This window comes from Lynx rufus, unplaced genomic scaffold, assembly GCF_022079265.1.
Source record: "Lynx rufus isolate CCGP_SWC_20201006 ecotype Redwood Valley unplaced genomic scaffold, mLynRuf1.p SCAF_19, whole genome shotgun sequence".
NCBI lineage: Eukaryota > Metazoa > Chordata > Mammalia > Carnivora > Felidae > Lynx > Lynx rufus.
This window is the reverse complement of record NW_025814833.1, coordinates 2,484,492-2,505,476: the sequence shown is the minus strand read 5'-3', so window position 1 is coordinate 2,505,476 and position 20,985 is coordinate 2,484,492. Positions and strand designations below refer to the sequence as shown.

The 20,985-nt window shown below is 35.7% G+C and overlaps 1 protein-coding gene across 1 annotated transcript in view; it reads right to left on the bottom strand.

Moving 5' to 3' along the window:
* NRK (Nik related kinase) overlaps positions 1-20,985 on the bottom strand; it is a 166,789-nt gene that overhangs the window by 65,823 nt on the left and 79,981 nt on the right. The window contains exons 3-5 of the mRNA XM_047082137.1: positions 15,640-15,696; positions 14,238-14,309; positions 6,681-6,806 (exon numbers count right to left, since the gene is read on the bottom strand). Of these exons, the coding sequence (XP_046938093.1) occupies positions 6,681-6,806; positions 14,238-14,309; positions 15,640-15,696 (255 nt within the window). The remainder of the gene's footprint in view (positions 1-6,680; positions 6,807-14,237; positions 14,310-15,639; positions 15,697-20,985) is intronic.

The following is a 20,985-nucleotide window of genomic DNA, read 5'->3' as shown; positions in this document are numbered from 1 at the left end:
AGCTCAGTTTGGTGGGGAACAAAGGCTCTCGCCAGCGCCATCTCCCCCGCCCATCCCCCAGCCAAAATCCCAAAGGGAGCCAGTTCCTGCCAGGAAACTTGCTCACTCGGCACAAACACCCAACTCTGTGCTTCTGCGGAGCCAAACCTCCGGCAGCTGATCTGACTCCCTCCCGCTGCCACAGGGCCCCTCCTGAAGTGGATCACCTAAGGAGAAGCAAGCTAAGCCTGCTCCTCCTGCCCCTGTGCACCTTGCCTACCCACCCCAGCTAATACAACAGATTCCCAGCATCACAAGGCTGGCAGTGTGCAAGTAGCCCAGATGGGCCACGCCACCCCACAGTGAATCCCGCCCCTAGGAGAGGGGAAGAGAAAGCACACACCAGTCTGACTGTGGCCCCAGCGGTGGGCTGGGGGCAGACATCAGGTCGGACTGCGGCCCTGCCCACCAACTCCAGTTATACACCACAGCACAGGGGAAGTGCCCTGCAGGTCCTCACCACGCCAGGGACTATCCAAAATCCAAGCGGAAGAATTCCCCTCAGAAGAATCTCCAGGAAATAACAACAGCTAATGAGCTGATCAAAAAGGATTTAAATAATATAACAGAAAGTGAATTTAGAATAATAGTCATAAAATTAATCGCTGGGCTGGAAAACAGCATACAGGACAGCAGAGAATCTCTTGCTACAGACATCAGGGGACTAAGGAACAGTCACGAGGAGCTGAAAAACGCTTTAAAGGAAATGGAAAACAAAATGCAAACCACCACGGCTCGGATGGAAGAGGCAGAGGAGAGAATAGGTGAACTAGAAGATAAAGTTATGGAAAAAGAGGAAGCTGAGAAAAAGAGAGATAAAAAAATCCAGGAGTATGAGGGGAAAATTAGAGAACTAAGTGATACACTAAAAAGAAATAATATACGCATAATTGGTATCCCAGAGGAGGAAGAGAGAGGGAAAGGTGCTGAAGGGGTACTTGAAGAAATAATAGCTGAGAACTTCCCGGATCTGGGGAAGGAAAAAGGCATTGAAAACCAAGAGGCACAGAGAACTCCCTTCAGACGTAACTTGAATTGATCTTCTGCACGACATATCATAGTGAAACTGGCAAAATACAAGGATAAAGAGAAAATTCTGAAAGCAGCAAGGGGTAAACGTGCCCTCACATATAAAGGGAGACCTATAAGACTCGTGACTGATCTCTCTTCTGAAACTTGGCAGGCCAGAAAGAATTGGCATGAGATTTTCAGTGTGCTAGACAGAAAAAATATGCAGCCGAGAATCCTTTATCCAGCAAGTCTGTCATTTAGAATAGAAGGAGAGATAAAGGTCTTCCCAAACAAACAAAAACTGAAGGAATTTGTCACCACTAAACCAGCCCTACAAGAGATCCTAAGGGGGACCCTGTGAGACAAAGTACCAGAGACATCACTACAAGCATAAAACATACAGACATCACAATGACTCTAAACCCGTATCTTTCTATAATAACACTGAATGTAAATGGATTAAATGCACCAACCAAAAGACATAGGGTATCAGAATGGACAAAAACACAAGACCCATCTATTTGCTGTCTACAAGAGACTCATTTTAGACCTGAGGACACCTTTAGATTCAGAGTGAGGGGATGGAGAACTATTTATCATGCTACTGGAAGCCAAAAGAAAGCTGGAGTAGCCACACTTATATCAGACAAACTAGACTTTAAATTAAAGGCTGTAACAAGAGATGAAGAAGGACATTATATAATAGTTACAGGGTCTATCCATCAGGAAGAGCTAACAATTATAAATGTCTATGCGCCAAATACCGGAGTCCCCAAATATATAAAACAATTACTCATAAACAGAAGCAACCTTATTGAGAAGAATGTGGTAATTGCAGGGGACTTTAACACCCCACTTACAGAAATGGATAGATCATCTAGACACACGGTCAATAAAGAAACAAGGGCCCTGAATGAGACATTGGATCAGATGGACTTGACAGATATATTTAGAACTCTGCATCCCAAAGCAACAGAATATACTTTCTTCTCGAGTGCACATGGAACATTCTCCAAGATAGATCATATACTGGGTCACAAAACAGCCCTTCATAAGTTTACAAGAATTGAAATTATACCATGCATACTTTCAGACCACAATGCTATGAAGCTTGAAATCAACCACAGGAAAAAGTCTGGAAAACCTCCAAAAGCATGGAGGTTAAAGAACACCCTACTAACGAATGAGTGGGTCAACCAGGCAATTAGAGAAGAAATTAAAAAAATATATGGAAACAAATGAAAATGAAAATACAACAATCCAAACGCTTTGGGATGCAGCGAAGGCAGTCCTGAGAGGAAAATACATTGCAATCCAGGCCTATCTCAAGAAACAAGAAAAATCCCAAATACAAAATCTAACAGCACACCTAAAGGAAATAGAAGCAGAACAGCAAAGGCAGCCTAAACCCAGCAGAAGAAGAGAAATAATAAAGATCAGAGCAGAAATAAACAATATAGAATCTAAAAAAACTGGAGAGCAGATCAACGAAACCAAGAGTTGGTTTTTTGAAAAAATAAACAAAATTGACAAACCTCTAGCCAGGCTTCTCAAAAAGAAAAGGGAGATGACCCAAATAGATCAAATCATGAATGAAAATGGGATTATTACAACCAATCCCTCAGAGATACAAACAATTATCAGGGAATACTATGAAAAATTATATGCCAACAAATTGGACAACCTGGAAGAAATGGACAAATTCCTGAACACCCACACTCTTCCAAAACTCAAACAGGAGGAAATAGAAAGCTGGAACAGACCCATAACCAGCGAAGAAATTGAATCGGTTATCAAAAATCTCCCAACAAATAAGAGTCCAGGACCAGATGGCTTCCCAGGGGAGTTCTACCAGACGTTTAAAGCAGAGATAATACCTATCCTTCTCAAGCTATTCCAAGAAATAGAAAGGGAAGGAAAACTTCCAGACTCATTCTATGAAGCCAGTATTACTTTGATTCCTAAACCAGACAGAGACCCAGTAAAAAAAGAGAACTACAGGCCAATATCCCTGATGAATATGGATGCAAAAATTCTCAATAAGCTACTAGCAAATCGAATTCAACAGCATATAAAAAGAATTATTCACCATGATCAAGTGGGATTCATTCCTGGGATGCAGGGCTGGTTCAACATTCGCAAATCAATCAACGTGATACATGACATTAACAAAAAAAAAAAAAAAAAGAGAAGAACCATATGATCCTGTCAATCGATGCAGAAAAGGCCTTTGACAAAATTCAGCACCCCGTCTTAATAAAAACCCTTGAGAAAGTCGGGATAGAAGGAACATACTTAAAGATCATAAAAGCCATTTATGAAAAGCCCACAGCTAACATCATCCTCAACGGGGAAAAACTGAGAGCTTTTTCCCTGAGATCAGGAACACGACAGGGATGCCCACTCTTACCACTGTTGTTTAACATAGTGCTGGAAGTTCTAGCATCAGCAATCAGACAACAAAAGGAAATCAAAGGCATCAAAATTGGCAAAGATGAAGTCAAGCTTTCGCTTTTTGCAGATGACATGATATTATGCATGGAAAATCCAATAGACTCCACCAAAAGTCTGCTAGAACTGATACATGAATTCAGCAAAGTTGCAGGATACAAAATCAATGTACAGAATTCAGTTGCATTCTTATACACTAACAATGAAGCCACAGAAAGACAAATAAAGAAACTGATCCCATTCACAATTGCACCAAGAAGCATAAAATACCTAGGAATAAATCTAACCAAAGATGTAAAGGATCTGTATGCGGAAAACTATAGAAAGCTTATGAAGGTAATTGAAGAAGATTTAAAGAAATGGAAAGACATTCCATGCTCATGGATTGGAAGAATAAATATTGTCAAAATGTCAATACTACCCAAAGCTATCTACATATTCAATGCAATCTCAATCAAAATTGTACCAGCATTCTTCTCGAAACTAGAACAAGCAATCCTAAAATTCATATGGAATCACAAAAGGCCCCGAATAACCAAAGTACTTTTGAAGAAGAAGACCAAAGCAGGAGGCATCACAATCCCAGACTTTAGCCTCTACTACAAAGCTGTCATCATCAAGACAGCATGGTATTGGCACAAAAACAGACACATAGACCAATGGAATAGAATAGAAACCCCAGAACTAGACCCACAAACGTATGGCCAACTCATCTTTGACAAAGCAGGAAAGAACATCCAATGGAAAAAAGACAGTCTCTTTAACAAATGGTGCTGGGAGAACTGGACAGCAACATGCAGAAGGTTGAAACTAGACCACTTTCTCACACCATTCACAAAAATAAACTCAAAATGGGTAAAGGACCTGAATGTGAGACAGGAAACCATCAAAACCTTAGAGGAGAAAGCAGGAAAAGACCTCTCTGACCTCAGCCATAGCAATCTCTTACTCGACACATCCCCAAAGGCAAGGGAATTAAAAGCAAAAGTGAATTACTGGGACCTTATGAAGATAAAAAGCTTCTGCACAGCAAAGGAAACAACCAACAAAACTAAAAGGCAACCAACGGAATGGGAAAAGATATTTGCAAATGACATATTGGACAAAGGGCTAGTATCTAAAATCTATAAAGAGCTCACCAAACTCCACACCCGAAAAACAAATAACCCAGTGAAGAAATGGGCAGAAAACATGAATAGACACTTCTCTAAAGAAGACATCCAGATGGCCAACAGGCACATGAAAAGATGTTCAGCGTCGCTCCTTATCAGGGAAATACAAATCAAAACCACACTCAGGTATCACCTCACGCCAGTCAGAGTGGCCAAAATGAACAAATCAGGAGACTATAGATGCTGGAGAGGATGTGGAGAAGCACTCTAGTCTTAAAGGAACATAAAGACATTTGCAATTATTTTCCCAGCTTTGTAAGCATGATGTCTGGCACATACACTTTATAAATGGTAATCATTTAGTCATTTACTTACTTCCTATTTGTTTTGATTTATATGGGCAAGACAGTGTAAATGGTCTCATGAAAACTCTTGCCTCCACAAATAATTTATTCATTCTTCAGATCTCAGTTCAAAAAAAAGTTTATTAACGAAGAGTTTCTCATTCCCTACTTAACTTAGATACCTTTGTTATTTGCCCACATAGAAGCATGCTATTTGCCCACATAGAAGCATGTTATTTCCCTTCTGACCAATTATATACTCATTTGTGTGATTATTTGACTGATACTGGTCATTGCAAATGGACTGTAAGTTCCAACAGTCCGGGACATGTTTGTTCAGCTTATCCATGTAATCTCATAAAATAGCAGAAGACCTGGCAAATAGATGGTTTTGAATAAATATGTTGAATAATTGAATGAATTGAGTACTGATAAATACATCTGATAAGGAGACTGCCATACAGGCAAGAGGAAAAAAATTGTAAGTAAAATTATATTAAAAGACAAATATTGTATGCCAAAAATATACCAATAGTCATTAAAGGTGTACAGCAATATTTAATGAAATGCCAACTGGAGTTGTCAGATAAAAGAAGATTTACTTAACTGGACATTTGGAATAAAATGGGATTAAAGTGAAGATGTTTAATTTGGTGGTTTTGAAAGTGTGGTACCCAGACCAGTAGCATAAACATCATCATCGGTTGTTAAAAAGTGCAAATTCATGGGCCCACACCCCACACCAATGGAATCAGTAACCCTATAGGTAGAGCTCAGCAATCTGTGTTTTATCAGGCTTTCCAGGAGATTCGGATGCACACTAAAGTTTGAGAACCACTATTTCAATTCAGTTCCTTGTTGAAAATATTTCTATAATGTCCACTGCCCTGCTTCCTAAAGTCCGTTATGTAAAGTGGAACAATCTTTCCTTGACAACTGAAGGTTCTTAAAATTCTTAGTTATTATTTTGAAAAAAAAATACTATTCTTGACTTGAAATGGAAATGGAAATGTAGCTAGCAATTGGACACTGACCCCACTTCTGTTCTAAATATTCCTTTTGAAATAAACATATCTCTGACCAGAGCTCATTTTCTTGTTATTTGACTATTTCTGCCATAGTGGGAGGCAGCAACATTCTGGTAACTGTAGCTTATGTTTTAGTTACCCTATACAATTTATATCTCATTGATCTTTAATTTGTGACAGTATAGGTATAAGTAGACTAAGAAAAAGATAAGTCAACTAACAAATTAGAAAAAAACTTCCGGGAGTTATGTTTAAACATAAGTGCATTTCCTTAGAAAAACTTAAATGCATCCATATGTTCATGCTGAATGCTAATTAGAATTAATACTTATCCAGTCATTATTTGCAAGTCCATCAGGTAGTCTCCTTAGCCATACCTCTAATTTACCAGCAAATATACAGAAAAAGTTAAAAGCAGCAAAACGATATTTAAAAAGAAACATGTTAGATATTCCCAGTGTTCATTTGAGTCCTCCTCTATTTTACCCTGAAGACCCTTGCCAGGAACTTATGCTACTTTTCCATACTTTATTACTCCCATCTCCAGGAATCAGAACACATTTTGTCATACTACTTTGAGCAGTGGAGTGTTTAAGTATTCCTGTAAGTGCACAAAAGTGCATCTCAGCTTGTGAAAATGTATTTCCTCAAGTGAGATTTAGTCTTAGGAAATAAGATCAAGGTTAAATACATACCCAAAGTTGGTGCCTCTGGCCGGGGGGGCTCAGCTTGAAAAAAGCACCATAGAAGGACACAATGTTTTTGTGGAAAGAGTACTTCTTTAAAAGGTTGAGTTCAGTCCTAAGATCCTCTTCTTCATCCTGCAGAATAAACAATAGACAATAAAGTTCCTAAACTATGCCAGTTAATAACTATGGGATCCTAAACTAGAGTAGAGCAAAGGAAATTCTATGGCCACCCATTATACCCCACAGCAATTTATAATATAATCTCAACTAGAATTATCAGAGAATGGAGATCTCTGGTTAACCGGGAATTCTGGAGAAAATAAAGCTTAATTGAAGATCTTTTAATTTAGTGGTTCTGAAAGTGTGATCCCTACACCAGCAGCAATGGCCATTGTATAAAGTTTTCACTGAAAAGAATCATTACATTTTGTTTATTTTGTAACTGTTTTATTGGAATATAATTTACATGCCATACAACTCGTCCATTTAAAGTGAAAATTCAATGGTGTTTAGTATATTAACAGAATTATGTAACCATCACCACAATCCATTTTAAAATATTTTTATCACCCCAAAAGGAAACCTTATACCCTTTAGTTATCACACACAAATTCTCCTACAAACACATACCAGCTTTAATGAACCACTAATATATTTTCTATTTCTACAGATGTATCTATCCTGGACATTTTATATAAATGAAAATCATTTCATATGTGGACTTTTGTGACTAACTTTTTTCCCAAGTTTTGCCCATATTGCAAAATATATCATTATTTTATTCATTTTCATTTCCATTTATTAACTGATAGACATTTGGGTTAGTTCTCTCTTTTGGCTATTATTAATAATGCTGCTGTGAGCATTCATATCAAGTTTTTATTTGAATATATACTTTTATTTCTTTTTGGTGAATATATATATTTATTTCTTTTTGGTATATACATAGAAGTGAAATTATTAGGTCAAATAGTAACTCTGTATTTAACATTTTGATGAAATGCCAAATCATTTCCACGGTGCTGCACCTATTTACATTCCCAGCAGCAATAATGATTCCAATTTCTCCATACCCTCATCAACACATATTATTTTCTGTTTTATTATTATAACTATCCTAGTGGGTGTCAAGTGGTATCTCACTGTAGTTTTGGCTTAAAATTCCCTGATGACTGATCATATTAATGATCTGTTCATGTGCTCATTGGCCATTTGTATATGATCTTCAGAGGAATGTCTAGTTGAAAATCTTTGCCCCTGTTTTCTAATTACGTTGTCTTTTCATTATTGAATTGTAAGATTTATTTATACATCTTAGACCCAAGTACTTTATAAGGTATTTGATTTGCAAACATTTTGTCCCATTCTGTGGGTTGTCTTTTCACTATCTTGATAGTGTTCTTTGAGAAATAAAGTTTTTAATTTTAATAAAGTCTGATTTATTGATTTCTTATTTTATTGCTTATACTTTTGGTGTCATATCTAAAAATCCATTGCCAAAACTAAGGTCATGAATATTTATCCCAATGTTTTCTTCTAATAAGCATTTTATAGTTTTAGTTCTCACATTTAGGTATTTGATCATTTTGAGTTAATTTTCAATTTTTTTTAATGTTTATTTATTTTTGAAAAAGAGAGACAGAACGTAGAGCAAGGGAGGGGCAGAGAGAGAGAGAGGAAGACACAGAATTGGAAGCAGGCTCCAGGCTCTGAGCTGTCGGCACAGAGTCTGATGCAGGGTTCAAACTCAAGATCTGTGAGATCATGATCTGAGTCAAGTAGGTCGCCCAACTGACTGAGCCACCCAGGCGCCCCTTAATTGTTAAATAAAGTAGGGGTCTAAGTTCATTCTTTTACATTTGGATATCTACTTATCTCAGCATCATTTGTTGAAAAGACTATTTTTTCCCCATGTATTGTCTTTGCTATGTTGTCAAAAATCACTTGACCATAGGTATATGGAAATAGTGCTATTCCATTGATCTGTGTATCTATCCTTATACATGTAACCACACTGACTTGGTTTGTGACTCATTGCATTTTTTTAAATGTTTATTTATTTATTTTTGAAGAGAGAGAGAGAGAGAGAGAGAGAGACAGAGAGAGAGATAATGAATCCCAAGCAGGCTCCACACTGTCAGCACAGAGCCTGAGGTGAGGCTTGAATTCACAGACTGTGAGATCATGACCTGAGCTGAAATCAAGAGTTGGGTGCTTAACCAACTGAGCCACCCAGGTGCCCCTCTGACTCACTGCATTTCAAAGGTACTGGTTTGATCTGTGCTAATTTTTTTAAAAGATATGCTTAAAGTCATTTATTTTCTTAACCACAACAGGATACATATGGATAAAATATATTTACATATATGAAATAAAATATGTAAGTACTCCACAATCACTGAACATTTCTTCCTACCAATGGTAACAGTTGAGTGTATATTCCTCCAGACATTTTTATTCCTGCAGAATATATATATTTCACTACTCTGCAACTCACATGTCTTATTCAATACCCAAAGCACACATTTCTACATCAATAAGAATAAATGCACTTCCTTTCTATGGATGTGTACAACTACATTGAATAAAGATACAAGGCTGCCACTCAGGGTATAGGTCAGGGCTAAAGGTATGTTTTTGAGAATTATCTCTATAGTGATAACTGAAGCTATCTTTTTTGGATGGGTTCACTAAGGTAGAATACATAATTTTAAGAGCTATTTCTAGAAGAAGACAGTGTGATGTCATCAGAAAAGGGCATCTACACTGAGCATAAGGACACATGGGTTTTAGAACAAATAGCTAAAAGTTGGAAATTTACTTAATTTTCCCAAGGTTGAATTTGTCCTCAGAAGTCTGATGGAAGTTGGCAGCCATTACCTATCTAAATGGAATATTAGTAGAACCAAATAGGACAATATATTTAAAGTTCTTTGAAGTTCTTGAAAGAAGAATGCTATAAATGTAAGGTATTATCATACAGTATCTATGTTACTTCACCTTCTCACTTGCATTAGTGTTATCAGAACTGTACACCTTTCTCCACTTTTTACCCTAATCTACAACATCAGCTTTTACTTTCATCACATTTGTTATAGTGGAGTGAAATGGGAAGCTATTCTCTCTCCCTAAAGATTCAGCTGTCCCCTTGTACCGTGACAACTAGGTAGTTTCCATAATCCATCTGTAACTATTCGTAGCCAATCTAAAAACAGCTTTTTGCTTCTCAATAATTTAAAAATCATCACACTTTATATGTATACAGATGCAATGCATTGGAGAAAAATATCTTAAAATATTAACTTACAAAAAAGTAACTTAAATTGTTGGGAATTTCTGATGAGCATATCATTGGTTTATGCATTTAGATATAATATTCCTAATTTAAAGGAACTTACATACAAGGAAATAAGATTCACAAACATGAATGACACAATCATTGATGAATACAGGATAGTGTATAATGAAGTTGAAGGTGATATAAAATGGCTCAGGTAGTGATCTCCCACTTGACAAAAGAATTCACTACCTGGGTCTTTTGAATGCCTACTAGCTCTAAATTTCATTTGATTGTAAATAAAAAAGCTCTCTCACTGCATCTATAAAGGTTCCATTTATATAACTTTTCAAGAGTACTGTTATTGTGCAAAATAAATATATGCTGTAGTATGTAAAGACTTTTTTGACCAAAAATAATTTTTTTATTAATTTTTTTATTTGAGTATAGTTGACACAATGCTACATTAGTTTCAGGTGTATAACATAGTGAATCAACTTCTCTATATGTTATACTATGTTCAGCACAAGTGTAACTACCATCTGTCACTATACAACACTATTACAATATAATTGACTATATTCCTTAATTCTGTACCTTTTTCATCCCTGTGACTGACTCATCCATAACTGGAAGTCAATATCTCCCACTACCCTTCATCCATTTTACCCCACCTCCTCCCCTTTGTCAACCATCACTTTGTTCTCTGTATTTATGTCTGACTCTGGTTTTTGTCTATTCATTTCCTTTTTTAGATTCCATATGAATGAAATCATATGGTATTTGTCTTTCTCAGTCCTACTTATTTTATTCAGTAGAATGGCTAAAATTAAAAAGACAAGATATAACAAGTGTTGACAATGATATGGATAAAAAGGAAATCTCACACACTGTTGGCAGGAATTCAAGTTTGTATAGACACTGTGGAAAACAATATGGAGGTTCCTCAACAATTAAAAATAGAAAAGAAGACTTTTAAATTAAAAATACAGTTGAGCTCCTATTCTGAAATCCAGTGAAAAAGGATACCTTTGACTTCTTTCGGGCAATGAATCAGAAAGGGCCAACTGGCATGAAAATAAATTAAGGAATTAACCTTTATCTTTAGTTCTCCCCAGAATTTCCTTCAATTATATTGGCTTGATGACCTGGGGGCAGGGGGAAATAGATATTTTAGCTGAAATTAATAGGTAGCTGAATATATCTAGTCAGTTATCATTTTCCTTCTTAGCTTATTCTCTCAGACCCAGTAGGAAAGATGGGAAATGTTTTTAATCTTTAGCTATAGTGTAATTAGACTTTAAAAAATAGTTATAAAATAAATATAAGGCAATGTACTAGGTTCTGAAATGTCCCCAAGTATTCATAATACCTTATAAAAAGTTTGAAATCTCAGAGAAATGGCTAGCAGCTGAAGAACATTCTTTAACATTTCTCTGGGATTTTCCAGTGGATTTACCCATAAATATTCAACAACTAAAAAAAAATCTAGACACCTATTTGTCTTTGGGAGAAGGGGATGAGGCCTGGTTTCTCCAGGTTCTCTGTATTTATTGTGTCATAAAGGCAGAAATAAATAAAACAATTAACTTGTGGCATGAGAATCATATAGAAGTCCAGGTTCCAGTGTCATCCCAGCCTCCCAAGGAAGCTCAGTTAATAAGTTCTCTTTGAATTCCCTTAACCTGTTTTCTACAAAGATAAAAATTGATCCTCGTGACTTTCATTCTTGTCATGTAGGACCCTTGAACTTTCTGCTTTACCTCAGATATGGCTGTCCTTTGAAATGGTAACAACATCTGCCATTGTATAGAAATAAACCTCAGGAACTAGCAATTCTATATGTACATGGGCATTGTCAGTACCTAGCAAGCCACCATCATTGGGTTGAAAGGAACATGAATTAATTAAGAGTGCAGTAAATAAGAATGAGATGATGGTGTGAGGGTAAGAACACAAAGAACATGTAAAAGAGAAGCAGGGGCCAGCCTGAGTCCTTTAACTTGTTTGGTAGTTTGATTATCAAAGAGCTTTTTTTTTCCTTCTGAGTTAGAAAGGTCATGTCCACAAGCAAGAATAGAAGAATGGCTGGGCTCAAGGCAGCTATGCAGTTGCATTTGACCATATTTTTAACTCTGCTTATAAGTAGGCCAAATATTCTGGTGCATTTTACGTATGAGAAATCTGAGGCCTAGAGAAGTAAGACCTGTTTCCCAAGTATTTCTTAGCTGTTTAGTGGTAGACTTGGGATTTAGATTTGTGTGTCTGGACTTCCACATTATTGCTATTTCCATAAACCTCTGACTCAAAGAGATGTGTGTGTAAGTCACAACCTTCTTATCCCAAAGGATTCAAGATGATTTATAAATACTAATTGACTGATCAGCTAGCAGTTATTTTTCTTACTAAAATATATAATCAGAGAGTTCAAAGTTCCCAACTAGAAAAACTTTTAAGAGTGAGTTTCCCACATAAATGTAAACTCTCCCAAAACCAATAAACCAAGATCAGATATGTTTGAAAAGCATTAGTGTGTTTGCCATTCTCAATTAACAGGAAGTTGAGCTTGTGAGAAACACATAAGTACATTATATCCATCAGGCCAAGTAGGTAATTTAAAACTCTCACAAATATCTCAGTAATATGATGCTATAGCATTTCCTGGCTCAGGGCCAGTTGTCCCAGCGTGGCCTGAATATCCTAATTTTTGTCAGAAAGAGACAGCTCAAGGATACGACAACTTCCTTTATAATTTCACCCCATTCTAGAACCAAAATATTTTTCCTTGTGGAAAGAATACCAGAGAGGGTTTGGGGAAGATCTTTAAAGGAACTTATTAACAGAAATGTGTGATGAAACCAAATTAATCAATTATATTTTTCATACCTTACACTTTGCAGCTTCTTGATCTACCAAAGTGTGTTAGATTAATCAATACTACCTGTTTTATTTGGATAGGCTTTGATTCCAGAGATACATTGTAAACAAAACAGGAGCCTGGTACTTACTAGATCAATCATGAAACTGTTTACCAATACCTTTCTAATATAAATACAAACTTTCTCTGAATGTGATTGGGTTAATGGGAAAAGTTATCCTAAATCCTGAAAGCATATTTATTAAGACACAAAAGGTTGAAATATTTGAATACCAGATAGCTGAGGAGAAGTGTAAGAAAAAAAAGGTCAATTAACAAAATTGATAATGGGGTGCCTGGGTGGCTCAGTCAGTTAAACATCCGACTACAGCTCAGGTTATGATCTCTCGGTTAGAGGGTTCGAGCCCCCCGTTGGGCTCTGTGCGGACAGCTCAGAACCTGGAGCTTGCTTCAGATTCTGTGTCTCCCTCTCTCTCTGCCCCTCTCCTGCTCATGTTCTCTCTCCCTCAAAAATAAATAAACAGTTAAAAAAGTTTTAATAAAATTGATAAGAATAGGAATTCTGCTTTTAGGCTCACACAATATTTTGATAGGTCACCAACATCTACTGAAGAAGAATTTTCTTTGTATGATTGTATTCTAGAGCTAGCAAATTATTAGTCATAGAGAGTGCTTTGTAAGGAAGTTATAGAACTTCAAGTACAAAGCATTTCCACTCCTTTATGTATTCAAGTACTGTGCCAGATATCTGAAGACTTTTATGTTGGATAGCTGTGGTTTTCTGTCTGCTATTGTTCTTACAATAAAAAAAGGAGTAGTCCTCATTTAACTCATATACAATAGCAATGTTTCTTAGAATCATAATGGGGGAATAGCCAATCAGTCTGGAATACCATGTAAAAGGTATAAAAAAGACCTTACCAGGGCCAATTTAAGGCAAAATTTGCTCTTGGTTTCATCATCTCCTTTGTTGCTACTCAACTAGAGTGCTCTATACTCTGTGGATATAATTAATCTTTCACCTGCTTTCAACACTTACCTGTTCAGGGAACTGTTTCTTCTAGCCCCTAATTTCTGACGGTGTTAGTGTTCAAATATAATGATTGATCTATGTGAATGTGTTAAAAGATAATATGTTATCACTTCCAGGCAAGAATATTTTAAAAATTTTTTTTAACGTTTATTTATTTTTGAGACAGAGAGAGACAGAGCATGAACGGGGGGAGGGGCAGAGAGAGAGGGAGACACAGAATCAGAAACAGGCTCCAGGCTCTGAGCCATCAGCCCAGAGCTCCAGGCAAGAATATTTTAGTTATGGCCTTCTAAAGATAATGATACAAGGGTTAGTTTAAAGGTGAAAATTAAAGGAAAGACAACTTGGGAGCTAAAGGAGACTTTCCGTACTCACGCTGTATCTCCATCCAACAGACTTTTGATATTTATTCACTCTCACTCGTCTTCCTATTTCAGGTAAAGCGGTCTGCAAAACCAAGAACAAAATGTTATTAGACCTACTAGTACACTTTGAAAATGATTTATTCTTAAATAATTTGTGTTCTTTGGGCATTAAATGTAAGAGTGACATAATATTATTCTTCTTTCAATTTTCACTAATAATTTTACTTAAAAATCAGATTCTTATATATACAGAAACCAAATTCAAAATAACAGATTTAACTACCATATTAATGGAAAAATTACAATTTGATGTTAGTAAAGTGCTATTTTTCCTTACAAAACACAATAATTGAAACTATCTATGGTATGAAAATGAGTTTTAAATATTTCAAAAGTTAGAGTATCTAAAATGTAGATTAAATGTCAGTCAAAGGTCTCTCAAGTCAAAACAAGGATAATAAGTATGTTAGATAGTCTCACTAAAAAAGTACTGGGCTGATTATTTGGAAGCCATGATTTGTAGGGCAAAATAAATCCACAAAACCTCAAAATCCCTTAAAATTAACATTGGTTTGCAACATTTGACATTTACTGGCAAAATAAAAAGCATGCAGCTCTTTAAATAGTTTCAGCAATTCACTCCTTGCACAAATTGGAAAATAACAGTTTATGGCATTGACAATGGTTCAGTGAATATGTATAATTTTTCAAACATAACATTTGAGAATTTTTCTTTAAGGTATAGTGAAGTGAAATTTTTTTGACTTTTGCTATGTTCATGCTAATATTATCTAGAGAAAGTGAGGCACTCATGCTAAAGAAAGAAGACAGAAATCAGTACTTAGCAAATTCCAGGACAATATGTTATGAACCATGACGCAACTTTATAAATATTAGCAGGAACAATGCCAATTAAACTGTCTCTCTTGCTCATCTGTCAGAAAATGTCTGAAAAATGTGCATCTCTGACAATTTCTTTCCTTCTACCTGTCATCGAGAGTCTAATGGCCTCAATTCTCAAAAGGAAAGATTGGACAGGGAAAAGTATATGATCGAACACAGAAGGATTAACACAACATTAGAGGAAATCTCCTCTTTGCTATCCTTAGAAACAGATAATAAATTAGAAATATACAGGAATATAGATATTTTCCTTATTCTTATAGAATACCAAAATATGTAGACTTTTTGTTGTGAGTGAAACATTTTTATGTGTAACTGCAATAAATCAATAATAAAGATAATATACTATGGATAGAAATAATATTAAATGACACATATAATAAATCTAGATCAACATAATTATAATTATGTATAATAATGATGAAAAACAAATACAATATTTTCTGAACTGTGTATCTAAGTCCATAGGATACCATTAAATTGAACAATATATGGATAAGATACATTACCTTACGAGCATTCATCACTTTAACAGCTGTAAATGCACCAGTTTTTTCATGGAGTCCCTGAAACACAGGAGAGTAATAAACATTAAATGCCATCTATATAATCAAGAAGCAGGCATCAATGGATGAATGGATACAGTATACTGCTAAGTGAAATAAGTCAGTCAGAGAAAAGCAAATACCATAAGATTTAATTCATATGTGGAATTTAAGAAATAAAAAAATGAGTAAAGTGAAAAAAAAGAGAGACAGAGGCAAACCAAGAAACAGACTCCCAACTATAGAAAACAAACTGATGGTTATCAGAGGGGAGGTGGGTGGCAAGGTGGGTAAAACAGGTAAAGGGGATTAGGAGTACACTTATCTTGATGCACTGAGTAATATATAGAATCATTGAATCACTATATTGCACATCTGAAACTAATATAACAATGTGTGTTAACTGGAATTAAAAATTTTAAATTAATTAATTAATTAAGTTAAAACATTGTAGCCTATTATGGAATATAGCATATTACACAGAGATGAAATATCAGGTACTACATAGAGAACAGAAAAATCAAATTGTGAATATTTTAAAGAAACTCCAACCAACTGACTTGAAAGATCAAGCAGATTTATGCAGTATTTTTGCTTTTTTGTGTTTGTATTAAACAGTGGACATAATTGGCCATTTGAAGGTACTGCTTTCTTAGTATATTTAGTCTAGGTTTACGTGGCACCAGAGAATCTAAATGGAAAATAAAAATTTCAGATTGAAGATAGGAAAAAAGGAGATGTTAATACTCAACATTTTTTCAACTGATTATGTGGTATTAAACAGATACATCTTTCCACTGGACCCTCATATACACTAAACAGGTTTTTCCATAATGATCATAGGTAAGAGTGATACATAAGTAATTCAATGACTGTAAACTGTTTGGTATACCCTCAGTCCTAAGAACCAATGATATTTATGAAAGGAAGAAGTTCTGAAAGATTCTTTCTTATTGCAAATGTTATGAGTTCCAAAATTTAATCTTATCCTAAATGCAAATACAAGTTATAGATTTATAATTTTCAAAAATGGACACAGATGTTTGGAATATGAATTATCATTGTGTGGCTGGTGCCTTTTAACATATTTCAACTTGTAGTCATAGAAAAAAAGTTCCGTTTTTTAAAGTTTATTTAGAGAGAGAGAGAGAGAGAGAGGGAGAGAGAGAATCCCAAGTAGGCTCTGCACTGTCAGGACAGAGACTAATGTGGGGCTTGAACTCACGAACTGTTAGATCATTACCTGAGCCAAAATCAAGAGTCAGGTGCTCAACTGACTGAGCCACCCAGGAGCCCCCAAAATTCAGTTTTGTGTTGATATGAGTTAAGCTTCAACTTAAAACATAACGCCTTTTCTAGAAGAATAGTTGATTTGGGGGCTGTAGTGAATTACAGTCTCCCCCAAATTTAGGCTAACTAATAACTTCAGAATGTGACCTTAATTGAAAATAAGGTCTTTGCACATGTAATCAAGTTAAATGAGGTCATACTGCATTAAAGCGGCCAATGATTGCTGCCTTGGTAAGAGAAAGGGGAGGGAGATTCAGACACAGAGACACAGACACACACACAAAGGGAGGATGGCCATGTGAAGACAGGAGAAATTGGAGTGATGCAACTACAAGCTAAGGGATTCCAAGGATTGCTGGCAACAACTAGAATCTAGGAAGAGAGAAGAAAGGATTCTTTCCTAGGGCCTTCAGAGGAGGAATGGCCTTACAGACTTCTGGCCTTGAGAAACATAAGAGAATAAATTTCTGTTGTTTTAAGCCACCTAATTTGTGGATTTGTTGCCATAGCTGTAAAGGACTGTCACTAATCACAGATCTCATGTGAAAGACAGCAACACTTTTTTACTTATAGAATGATCAAATGAGGGGTGGTGTGTCTCAATAGTATTGTTAATATCTTGGGTAACCTGTCAAGTGAGTAAATGCAAAAGATTGATTTCAGAAATGTGATCCTTAAATATATTACTTGTTTGTTGTCAAATCTCTTTTATAAAGTATCCACTTTGAAATATATGAATACTATTTTTAGATGATTCTTACAAGTCCTCTCATCAAAACAAAGCCAACTGATCAAAGAAAATCAAAAGGAAAAGAATTCTCTACCATTACCACTAATGTTACATGCTACATAAGAGTGTCAGCACTTCTCTATTTTTCCCCACTGATAAGGCTGATAGTTTTTTAAAAATATTTATTTATTTTGAGAGAGAGAAAGAAAGAGAGAGAGAGAGAGAGAGAGAGAGGGAATTAGCAGGGGAGAGGCAGAGAGAGAGGGAGAGAGAGAATCCCACGCAGGCTCCGTGCATAGCCCAACATGGGGCTCAATCCCACAAACAATGAGCTGAAATCAAGTGTCAGATGCTCAACTGACTGAGCCACCCAGGTGCCCTAAGGCTGATAGGTTTTAATCTCATGTGTTTAAGGTTACTTCAATTTTATTGAGCATGCCACAATTTGTAAATGGGGTCATGTGTCAGAAATGGATCAGAAGATTTTCCAGTAACTAGAATAACTCTAGAAATGCTGGCACCTTGACTTAACTCCAGTTCTTGCCAAATAACTGAGCATTAAATAATCATACTGGATAGATGGTTGTAGCACTGATTGGAAGTGGCATGGGTTGCTGATTTCAGTTTATGAGGTCAGGCCTGAAAGAGTTATGTGTCAAAGTGTAATGTGTTGAATTGTGTCCTCCAAAAATATACACTGAATCTCTAACCTCTGGTACCTGTGAATGTGCCCTTTTTGGGAAATAGGGTCCTCGCAGATGTAATCAAGTTAAGATGAAGTTATACTGGACTGGGGCTGGCTCTAAAACCAATAACTAGTGTCCTTCTAAAAATAGGGACATTTGGACACAGATATGGAGAAGCAGAATATTAGACTGATATGTATGCAAGTCAAGGAAGAATTAGATTTCCGGCAATCACCCAAAGGTAGAACAGGCAAGGAAAACTTTCTCCCTAGAGACTTGAGAGGAATAATAGCCCTGTAGACACTTTGATTTCACAGTTCTAGCCTTCAGAATTGTGAAGGAACAGTTTTTTTTTCTTTTAAACCATCCAGTTAGTGTTAATTTGTTACAGCAGCCCTAAGAAATTAGTACACATAGAAGGATAGCAACTAAGCTAAGGGAATGAGCTGGACTTGGGATAGGGTTCAGAAGAAACTACTAATTAATGTATAAGGAAATGTCTAGAATCAGGTGAGCAGTTTTGTGTGAAGCATCACAGCTACCAAAATCTAAAGGAAAGGAAAATCTGAAGGTAGCATGACAGCCACCAAAAATTTTAAAGGAAAGGAAAATTTGTAGGTTATTGATTGATCAGAAAAAAGGAAGTTAATATTTTAGATATTAACCCTTTATCAGATAGATGGTTTGCAAATATTTTCTTCCATTCTGTAGGCTGCCTTTTCATTTTGTTGATGATTTCTTTTACTGTGCAGAAGGCTTAGTTTGATGTAGTCTTACTTATTTTTGCTTTTGTTGCTTGTGATTTTGGTGTCATACCGAAAAAATCATTGCCAAGACCAATGTCAAGAAGTTTTCTCCCCTATGTTTTCTTCTAGGAGTTTTACAGTTTCAGGTTATTTAAATCTTTAACACATTTTGAGTTAATTTTTGTGAGTGGTGTGAGATAGTGGTCCAATTTCATCCTTTTGCATGTGGATATATGAATATGTTGGAGACTCTGACATTCATCTGCATCTCTGGAAGAAAATATACATTAATATTTTTATTTATTTAGCTCTTATCAAGAATTATAAAGTGTTTCCCTAATCACTTATATAAGCATTTTTAGTGAAAATTTTCTACATTGGTATGCACAAATACAACGTGATGAAAACTGGTTCTCGCACATCCTTTAAAGGAGTTATATATGTTTCCTTTCTTGATTCTCAAAGGTTATTTATGGGCTAAAGTACTATTCTGTGCAACACAAATATTTGCCATGTTGCTTAAGAAAGATATCATTTGATCAGTGGTTAGTAAGCCACAGAGTTTTTAAAAAGCTAGAATACACAGTTATCATACTCATGACACACATTTAGTGACATAATTGAATGTCTTTAAGGTGCCACCAGTGGCCATAAAGCAAAGATAATCAATTTGGTTCTTATTATCTGTGATTTATTCTCTCATTTGAAAGTTGCATGAACATATTTTGTCAGACAAAGTATCATAATGTTTGGTAAACATGCTCACTGTGTCTGTAGAGGAATTAAAACCTAGATCATGAAACCATATACTGGGTTAATATGCCTAACCATTATGCAAGCTTTTATAGAAGTCTGGTATATCCATATAATAAATAAATGGAAAATTGCTGCCTGCTAACCTAGTATTTTGGAGAGTTCCTTCTGTATCTTGACTTAAAAGTTTTTATTTTCAAATAATTTTAGACTTAGAGAAAAGTTTCAAAGATCATACAGATCTTTGTTTCTATGTATCTTCTACCCAACTTCTTCTAATGTTAACATCTCATATAACCAGAGTACAATTTTCAAAACTAAGAATTGATATTGGTACAATACTCTTAACTACATCATAATCCTTATTCAGATTTTTCCAGTTTTTCACTAATTTTCTTTTTGTAAGACCCAAACTGGGATATCTCATTCCATTTAGTTGTCATATCTCCTTAGGTTTTTGCAATCTGTGACAGTTCCTCAGTCTTCTTTCTTGTTTTTCATGACTTTGACACTTTTCAAAAGTACTCATCAAGTATTTTGTAGAATATACCTTACTTTGGGTTTGTTTAAAGTTTTCTGAAAATTAGACTGAGGTTATGGGTTTGGGGAAAGAACACCACAGAAGTGAAGTGCCCTTCTCACCACATCATGTCAGGAGTATATGGTATGAATGATCACCAGTGATGTTAACCTTGGTTACTTGGTTAAAGTGATGTCTGCCAAGTTTCTCCATTGTAAAGTTACTATTTTTTCCTTTCATACTCTATTCATTAGAAGTGACTGATGTTGGTTTTGAAAAGGGATAACATTATTCTCAAGTGTTTATCTAAAGAATGTAGCAGTCGTCTTGAGATAAACTAATTGTTCAGTGGTGCCATCTTGTGGTTCCCTGGCCATATAGAAGCTGTTTTGTGATCTCAACAGAAGGCCATGTTGTCATAAACAGATTGTCTCCCTCAATCAGATATTGAACCAAGACCAGCAAATCCAATTTCTAGGATGTGCCTTGTTTTTCAATTGCAACAAATGTTTTATGAGAAATTAATTTAATACACCATTGTTGAAAACACAGAGAAAATGCTAAAAAAAGAATTTTGGTTTTGGA